The following is a 9,996-nucleotide window of genomic DNA, read 5'->3' as shown; positions in this document are numbered from 1 at the left end:
TTTCTTACCCAAAACCTGATACCTCTGAATCGATCTTTCCATCCTTCTTGGGCCTTTTTCCTCCAGCCGCGTTGTCGGTGGGGGCAGCCGGCAACTCCAACTTTTCTGCAGGTGTGCGTCACGTACACGACAAGTCAGCAAAATCAGTTGCCCGTATCCACAACGTCAACAAACGAGCCGCCCTGTTTCGACAATAAACTATCAATCAATCAATCAATCAATCATATGGCGCCGTTTGCAGCTGCAGGTTGTGATGCTGTTACTTAAGTTATGGACTTGTTGTCACAGCTAAACGGAAGGATGAAGCGGTTGTGGGCACGATATCATATTTCATGGCTTATATATATTAGAGATCAGTGGATAAAACAAATTTATTATGTAGAGTTTCATTTTTCCCTACTAACAACAACAACAAAAAACGTAAAAAAGAAAAATAGTCATTATTCATTTTTTTTGGTATGAAAACTGTCAGGAACAACAACAACAAGAAACAACAACAACAACAAGTGAGCGTGACGATCAGCTGATCATGGCCGTCGCCAAGTACATCGCCTTCGCCACCTTCATCATCATGGCTGTGAGTACCGCCCTCACTCCCTCTCCTCAGCGTTGTGCCGCCACGGGAGTGTCCCGTGGTCGTGCCGGCGTGGACATGTGGTAAAAAAAGCTATTACGACGCGGTGATGACTTGCGGCCAGTGAGTCACCCGCCCCGCGGTCTGGGTCTTACCTTGCCTTGAATTTACCTTGAAGCGCTTCTGCCTCAAGAGAGCGTTACACCCTCGATGTACGTTGAGGCAGGGTCACGGCGTTGCCGCCACCCCTTACACTGCTGCATGTATTCCAGCTGGGAAGTGATGGAGTTAGAAGGTGCTGGTCGTGGGGCAGGGAGACAATGATAATGTATATACGTATATATTATAGTCTCCCTAGTCCGTGCCGGGGATGCTTATGCTCGCCCATGGCTGAGGAGGAAGAGGGATGAATATTCACCACCACTCTACCCACCACTCACTGATACTTGTTGACACTCTCTCTCTCTCTCTCTCTCTCTCTCTCTCAGGGAAGGATCACATTATTGGGCACCCTATTTCTGTGTATTATTTTAGTTCTTCACCATAATGCTCTCGAAGTTTGAGGACAGTATAGTATTTACATTACCAAATAGATCATGAAAAAGTACAAAATGAAACCACATAACTTTATGAAACCCCATAACTTTATCAAACTATTGATTGAGGACTAAAGTAAGCCGCACTCATCCAGTAAATTGAAGTTTTCTGAATCAAACCTCCATTATTTGTGAAATATTCCACAGTATTAAATGTGGTATCAAATAAGTAAGTTTGAGAGTATGTACTGTGCTTAGGGCACATTTGAACATCAAATGTGCGGAGAAAAAACACCACCATCTTCACAAGCTCCCATTGCCGAGGCTACAGCCCCACACCTACATCTTCACCCTACTCAGCTCAGCCAGCATCTTCCCAAATTTGCATGGCTGTCAAATATTCTTATGTGCATATCATGTATCTGTTGTAAATTGACACTGTGTCACATGCATGTAGATCATCACGTTAAATCTTAGTTTAGTAGACTATTACATTCATCCCAGTTTTAATATAGCTGTGAACTATTCCACCAATTTCAACAAAAAATGCCTTTGCATACTCCACTAAACTGAATGAATTCCACTAAATTGCATTCACTATTTTCTTGGGGCTATTATTTTTGTTGGAAACCATCTTAAAAACATAGAGCATATTTAATACTGAATTACAAATAAGACTTTAATGGATATTCAATTACTGACTATCAACTTGTCTTTCTTGACAAGCTAATAGATGATAATTAAATTTCAATTGAAGTCTTTCTTGTAATGAATTAGGATAGGTTGCAATAAAAGTTGTTTAACATAAAGCTGTTCGTGGGGTCAGGAAAGGCTGTTTGGATGTCCGAGTTGATACGGGAAGTCCTTTAGAGAGCAGTAATCAAGTCTGTCAAACCAAATAAAAAATCTACCCAACTTTTTCATGTCCATCATTTTTTTTGTTTATTTGATATCTTTCTTATTTGTTTAAGTAATATATATATATATATATATATATATATATATATATATATATATATATATATATATATATATATATATATATATATATATATATATATATATATATATATATATATATATATATATATATATATATATATATATATATATATATATATATATATATATATATATATATATATATATATATATATATATATATATATATATATATATATATATATATATATATATATATATATATATATATATATATATATATATATATATATACTCAAACAAAACAAATTACAAAGAAATTACTGTTAATGCTATCTTGTGTATATAGGTACCCTATGTATAAATTTAATAGTATAGTACCTTATACATATTAATACTTTTGGATATAACAAACATTTGAATATATAGTGATTATATTCCTTCAAATAGTTTGGTAAATATTGGTGAATATTATTTGCTGTAATGTACATGGTTAATTTAAGTTTGGTTTGTAGTGTCTACATATTACTCTGAACTGGTTTTACTTTTTATGGACCTGCAGGGCACTGGTATAGCAGTGGGCTATACTGGTGCCAGTCTGCTGACTGCCTATGTGGCCTACCTCTCGCCTTGGGTGCCTGTGTGGCTGTGGATGGCTGTGGGGTCGGTGATGGTGCTGGGAGTCGTCATCACGGCTATCAGTACTGTTGGTGCTATATCAACTTTGGCACCAAATCCAAAAGCCTTTAAGATGGTGAGAGTATACTAGGTTATCTTGTGCATAAGGAGTCATTTCTAACTTGGTTGGATAAACACTAAAAAACATAAAATGGAAAAAAAAAAGCTAAAAAAATCTAACTCTGAACATGCCACAACTTCATTCATGAAGATTTTATCAGTTGCATCTCAGGCTCTTGAGTGTGCTTCAGAAAACAGTGGCTTGGAGGGATAAAATAGCACACTGAACACATTTTAAGCTAGAGTGATGATGAACAGCTTTGTTACATCCTATATGGTTTCTAATTGATGAATCCAAGTTATATTTAGCAGTATTGAAATATTTGTGGTTTACCTTTGATTATGATAGATTCCAATTGCCATTAGTTTTACTTATTCACTACATCTGTTAATGTGAATATTAAAACTGTGGTTATGTTGCAGTGCCTTTCATTGCTGCTGTTGGCGATAGTCACGGAAATAGCCTCAACATTGATGGTGTACCAGAAGAAGGAGCTGTTTTTGCAGTCCCTTACTCTTCACATGAAGCAAGAAATGACAATAACAGAGGCAGGCTATGGCGTGAATGCATCTGACACTCAGTTGTGGGATGAAATTCAGCTTGAGGTGAGTTTTATGCATGTCAAACTCAAGATAAAATAAAATTATAGTCAGGACAAAATGAGCACAGTTCCACTAACCGCTGATTAGTGAAACTAACTTTTTTGTTAGCTGAGTAGCATTTTTGCTAACTTTGGAAACAGATAGTGGACCAATTAGCTCCTGCTAAATGTGGTTCCTCCTTCACTAACTTTAAGTCTGCTAAAAAATGTAGACAGGTTTGTTCTTGTCCTTTGTGGGCAGACACAGCACCAGTTGAGCCACATGGCGCAATTCCAGGGCTTTCACTTTTGGGTAAATTACGCCTTAACCCTCTGGGTGCCAACCATTTTTTGCAAAAACCTTCCCCTGGTGCCAAGCAAATTTGGATTTTTTTTTTTTGCAGAAAAGTGTTCAGAATGATTAGACAACACATAATTGATACATTTTACTACTCAACTCTTAAAATTTCCATGATTTCTAGGCGCCGGAAGTTTCCGATATTTGGAGTGTTACATCCTGTAGACTTACTAGTGGCGAGGCATCGGCACCTCACTTTCCTCACCACTCGAGCTACCACTATCACTATATATAATATTTATCAAGGTCACTATCAGACTCAAAGTCACTCGCATCACTATCTGTGAAGTCACTAGGGGCCTCATCAAGGGCACAAGCAAAGTTGGGCATTCGCAAAATATGCTTTGCGCGGCGAGACATCCCCCCTGCACTGTGATCAGGTCAAGAATGGGACCTGTACCCTCGGGATCCCTAGAGGCTTGGTGGGGGGGTGAAGATCAGTGACTGGGAGGGGTCTCGTCCTCTCTCGTCCCCTTTCCTCCCTTGTCCTCCCCTCTCGTCCCCTGTCCTCCTCTCTCGTCCCCTCTCCTCCTCTCTCGTCCCCTCTCCTCCTCTCTCGTCCCCTCTCGTCCCCTCTCGTCCCCTCTTGTCCCCTCTCGTCCCCTCTCCTCTCCTCTTCTCTCGTTCCCTCTTGTCCCCTCTCCTCCCCTGGAGGCGAACTATGTTCGCCTCCAATGCCGAAGGTTCAGGATAGAAAATGATAGGTATCTCAGGAAGTGGGAAGGCAAACACTTGCTAACTTAACATTAGGTTTATTAAATAACAGTTAATAACACTGACATAACTCCTCCAACATGTACAGTAATTTAACCGTCTAGCATCCTCTCCACACAAATGATACTACCTAAATAGTAATCACATTACAGGCAGCTAAGAAAAGAGCACGAATAAACATGGGAGAGGAATGAAAGAGAAGGTTAGACTTACCTGGTGCGGAGTCGTATACACGGAAGTCAATCAGGACAACCGAGGACACTGTGCACACAATCACCACAAAGGTGTAACAAAAATCAACAATGAACTCCCCCAAACACGTAACAGTGATATAACCGTCTATTAAACCTCACCATAGTATTTCAAGTATAGCAACAACACAGCCTTTAGGCCAACACTGTGGAGAGGTTAAATAGAACAAGGTTAAAGATCACCTGGTGTGGGGTCGTGACAGTAGCACAGATGTAACGTAGCACAGCTCAAGACGAGACCAGAGGCGGCAGGATAAGAGTTCCGTCCCCTCTCTATACAGCGGCTTGAACCGGCAGAGATAGAATCATTTCAGCCCACGAAAGTGATGTCTTTTAAATGAGGACCTCAGCCCTTAATGGTGTGGATGTATGTTGCCGGCAGAAGACTGGAGGTCACTGAGGATGTTAACAACCCAAGATCAGACAACACCACCGATTCTCCTCGCGGGTTCGAAGCGTGCATTGGCAATTCACGTGAAGCACCATGTGTGGATAAGTGGTAGTTACGGTGGCGTGATGTTCCTACGCACACAGAAACACACACACACACACACACATACACACACAGTTATGTGAGGGTTGCTGGTGGCCCTTACACAGCCCCCCAAACAAGAATCTACTGCAAGTAGATGAGAAAGACATTAGATAGGATTATGAGGGTGATCTAGTAAGAAAATCAGCACCCACGTTGTCCTTACCAGCAATATGGACAACCCTGAATTTATAAGCTTTCAAGCTAAGTGACCATCTGAGAAGTCTATCATTCTTTCCCTTGAATGTGGCCAAGTACACCAAAGGTCCATAAATAGATATCGTACTGACTAACAGTGAGACAGATCGCCATGCACAGGTCATCGCTAGATCTGTAAACAATGGGGCCAAGCCACAGGGCTCAAGTTAGAGTCGATGGACTAAAATAATCTTAATTACAGATGAATTGTTGTGGAGTAGAAAGCTACGAAGATTGGTTCCCCACATCATTTGGCAATGGTACGGATGTTCCTGACTCATGCTGCTTGCTTATTTCTGAAGGGTGTGGCAAAGACATAAAAAATACTGTGGATCCAGCAGATGATATAGAAACTGAGGTAAGTTTACTTGTTATTTTTAAGTACCTTGAATTAAATAATCTATAAGCTTTTCTAAGAATATAAAGAGTCTGCAAGAGCCTGGTCGGCTTCTACAAGGCACCTTCTTGAGCCAGTCTACATGAACTACTTTTGAAGTATTAAGCGTAACTCCACGTCAACATAAGTGTTGAGAACTTTTTTTTTTTTTTTTTTACATCAAAGCATCCTTAGAAGTAATTATCCCAATCTTCTTATTTGAAGGTCATAAAAAAATCCTTTGACACTCCTGAATTTTCATTTGACTAGTATATTGGGTTTGGCTGGAATAATACAAATAACAGAGATTTTACTGTGGTATGATTTGTATATTTTATCTTTACATTGGGTATTGTATTTCATCTCTACCATGAACTTATTACTTTAGGTAGTTTGTCCTGGAAAATAATGATTTTATTGAATCATTGTTGCTCTTTCCAGGGGTGCTTACCTACAATTGTAGATGACCTTACACGGGATGCTAAAACACTGAGTCGAGGAGTGTGGCTGCCAGTTTGTGCCATGCATGTTGCTCTGGTAAGGGAACAAATTCTTAAGTTCTTATGTGTTCATTACTATTTATATGTCTGACATCTTGCTTCAATTCCTTCTGCAGTAATAGAAGTCTTCACTAATTAATTTAGATCTGTGGTTTTGAAGAAAGTTTGGAAAGTTTTGCCAGAGAGAGACAGGAGGGGGAAGGAATTATAGGAGAAGGGAACAGATCCCAGGACACAACCCCTGATTATTACTTGGTACCCATTCACTGCTGGGTGGACAGGGGCGTAGGGTATCGGAAAAGCCGCCCATTTTTTTCCACTCCGCCCGGGAATCGAACCCGGGCTCTCTCAGTTGTGAGCCGAGTGTGCTAACCACTGCACCACGAAGCCCCCTTCTGTGGTTTTGAATCACAACCCAAAACAGAGCTATAATTTTTGTGTAACGGACTGACAGAGATTGAGAATAGTTCTAGAAAAAAATGAAAATTATATATACACATTTGGTCTAGTAAAACTTTGAGGACTGAGTATTTTGCAAGGAAAACTATTTTTAAAGGTGTGACCAAATGTAAGAGGCAGCTAAGCCATTGTAAAATGGTAGCATTTGAAGGGCGAAGTGGTCACAAACAAAATTAGTAAAGATGAGATCATTGTTCAGTATTTGATAAACAAAGAGCTGATATTAGTATGTAAAGGTTTTATGAGGTGGTGAGCCACAAATGTGTTTGTGTTTATTCAAGATTCCTGTGCCAGGTGGGAATCCTCAGATAACTAATGTGTGTCTATAGATCTGTTGGCACCTGCTCTCCACAGCTCCCTAAAGAGGCTGACCACAGCAGAAGTGTGTTTTCCAGTCCATCCATTTCTCCCAGCATGTTCCAAGCCTCTGTTCCCCTGTCCCTTCCAGTCTGTTTGATAAATATTTTAAAGGTTTCTGGCCACCCTGCTAATATTGCAAGACCATCAGGCTAGGAATTGTGACCCTTTTCATTTCCTGACTGTTTATATTCAATAGAAGGATGGAATTTTTTTTGTCAACATTTTTCATTCTTACTACAGCTTGTTCTCCTGTTGGCCACGTCAGTTTTCCTTCATGATGGTTATGGTGATGGCAGCTTTCGGGTCTACTCTGTGTCTGCAGTGATGCCAAGCCCCAGCCACAAGTACAAAACTTTGGTTAATAATAATTGTTAAAATAATCTCCAAAAAAATGATGATAGTAGATATTATGTAAACATATTGGCAGTATTTCAGTATTTGTTTTAGCCATCAATTAACATTATCCTTATTTAAAAAATCATATATTTGAATATGTTCAATGCAAATACTTGATATTTGAGTTCATTTGGTAATTAATAGTCTATAAACACTTGAGTTGAACTATGAAAAAAGTGTGTGCGTGTGTGTGGGTGGATGTGCGTGTGTGTGTGCTTGCATGTGTGTGTGTGTGTGTACTTACTTGTGATAAACAGGAACTTAGATTTGCTCATGAGGTCCTGTCTCAAGAGTCTCATTCAACCAAATGTCTGAATTTATTATAATTTTTGGACTGGATGTTCTCATTGTCCAGGCAGTTTCACAGTTCAGTACATTTGTGTAGAAAACTGCATATTTTATATCTCAAGCATCTTGTCTTTTTCACTTTCTTTTCATGTCCTCTTGTCATGCACCTATCCAACAAAACAGATTTCTCTATCAATTATCTATCCCTCTAAATGCCCTGAACACTGCAATCATGTTACCTCCCCTCTTTCTACTAAGGATGGTGGCCCCAACTTAACAGTCTTTCCTTGTTCATTAAAGCCATCAAGTTGCTGTAAAAATGATGCTTTTCCTTGTCAACATCATCACTGACCAGGATTTCTCTAATTTTCAATACTTTGACCACCTACATATTTTTCTATCTTTTCCAAGCTTTGCTTTTTCTGTTGTTCTTATATTCCCCTTTTCTTTCTCTAAAGAGTTTTCAACCCCCTGAATTCCTTGTGTACCTTCATTAGGTTTTCCTTGTCTCACTGCATTCTCTTTGAGTTGTCTTTTCAGCTTGTCCCTTTGTTTCTTCAGTCTGTAGTTATTTTTCTTGAGCTCCATTATTTGGTTTGTGTGTGCGTGCATGCACACGTATATTTACCTAGTTGTGATATACAGGAAGTGAGCTACGGGTGTGTGTGTGTGTGTGTGTGTGTGTGTTGCCTACATTTATATTTGTATACAGGGAATTTCAAGGATTATAAGGATGTTTTCATGAGTAAAGCAACATGGTTAGTGGATGCTTGTATCAAAGGTTTTGATTGCAGTGGGTGTATATATACTTGTATATTGCTGATCTATATAGAGGGACTATATATTTTAGATCAATAAACATTTACTTGCACTCAATTTTTTAAAATTATGTCCTAGGTACCAGCAGATTAGTACTAGAAATAGCTAATGCTGTATATATTTATGTGAAAGTTTAATGTTGTCTCATCTTGTGTCGAAATTAATCCGCTTTCCCTTTTCCCCAAGGGTATTGTACATTCGATCGAGTCTCTATTCACACCTAAATCACCAGTCACACTTATTGTATATGCTCCTGTAAAAGCAACTTAATCTGCTTCTTTGGAATGGCATAGACTGTTAGGTGATTTGATTAAAGTATTTAGTGGGTATAGGCAGTAGTTTTCAAACTATGAGTGCCTTTGAGAGATATGGGATGGATATAGAGGAAGCAGGAAACCATTCTTTGGTCAGAAAAGAAACTATGAAGCTCCTGAAGAATAATTCTTCGTTTAAACTTCATCACAGTTCTGCATACCTAAATAGATTATATATATAGTCATTGTTACCTGCTTTGTCTTTTTCATCTCTACTTGCAGGTCATGCATCCCTTATGGATCTGACACTCATACTGGTGAGTGACTGATGGTATTATTAACTAACAACACACATCATCATCTTCAGCCATTGCTACTCCAATGCAGGACAGAGGCCACAGGACACTGTGGGTTTCTCATCTGCCTATAGCTGCATGGGTTCCTGAACACATTTCAAGGCTATTTTCACAGTTGTTTTGATCTCTACATTTTTTTCTATGGTTTTCTGGGAGGTTTGAAGGTTAGTTCTTGCAAATACATACTCTGATTTCAACTCTTCCTTGTCCTCTATCTGTCCTAACTTTAAAATTTTCCATCAGCCTATGACCTGCCATCACCACGCGCCGCTATAGCGTACGCCCCCAACTTTACCTTTACTTATGACCTGCCCAAATCCCATTCTTCTTGATGATAATTCTAAAAGTTATGTGAGGACTAGCAGGATACACTGATACACCATTTTCTTAAGGGAGAGTGGCAAGTAGCTCATCCACGAACCCTCCCTGATCATTATTTGTGCTATACTAAGGAGGGTGGATTTGTGATTGAAGTATTTTCTTCCTTATAAGTATATTTCCTTCTTTCCCCCATGCCACAACCATCACCATCCCCTACTGCTGCTGCTACTACTACTGCTACATACTACTGAGAGAGAGAGAGAGAGGATACTATTATGGGTCTGTAGGTATCAGTCAGTCAGCTTCTGGGAGTAGATGGAATAAAGAGTGCACATTGCCAATCCATTTTCCTTTATTGCAGAAACTTCCTAAAGTCACTAACAACAAACCATTATCACTTACCAGTGTAAAACATCCCCGACGACCTGTGTTTGGCATTTATA

The 9,996-nt window shown here is 39.3% G+C and overlaps 1 protein-coding gene across 1 annotated transcript; it reads left to right on the top strand.

The window, feature by feature from the left end:
- Positions 1-454: 454 nt before the first annotated feature.
- Positions 455-8,674, top strand: LOC127001588 (tetraspanin-4-like). Its single transcript, XM_050866377.1, has 6 exons — positions 455-577; positions 2,615-2,806; positions 3,214-3,396; positions 5,627-5,782; positions 6,242-6,337; positions 7,360-8,674. Exons 1-6 carry the CDS (start codon positions 530-532, stop codon positions 7,492-7,494), a joined length of 810 nt encoding a protein of 269 aa, XP_050722334.1. The 5' UTR covers positions 455-529; the 3' UTR covers positions 7,495-8,674.
- The last annotated feature ends 1,322 nt before the right edge of the window (positions 8,675-9,996 follow it).

The sequence above is a fragment of the Eriocheir sinensis genome, chromosome 21 (genome assembly GCF_024679095.1).
Source record: "Eriocheir sinensis breed Jianghai 21 chromosome 21, ASM2467909v1, whole genome shotgun sequence".
Classification (NCBI taxonomy): domain Eukaryota; kingdom Metazoa; phylum Arthropoda; class Malacostraca; order Decapoda; family Varunidae; genus Eriocheir; species Eriocheir sinensis.
The sequence above is the reverse complement of the archived record's forward strand: the minus strand, read 5'-3'. Positions and strand labels throughout refer to the sequence as shown.

Coding starts and splice junctions, on each gene's coding strand:
- LOC127001588 (XM_050866377.1), top strand. CDS start 530: ATGGCCGTCGCCAAGTACATCGCCTTCGCCACCTTCATCATCATGGCT. Junction 5,783..6,241: donor CAGATGATATAGAAACTGAG/GTAAGTTTACTT, acceptor TGCTCTTTCCAG/GGGTGCTTACCTACAATTGT. Junction 6,338..7,359: donor GTGCCATGCATGTTGCTCTG/GTAAGGGAACAA, acceptor TTCTTACTACAG/CTTGTTCTCCTGTTGGCCAC.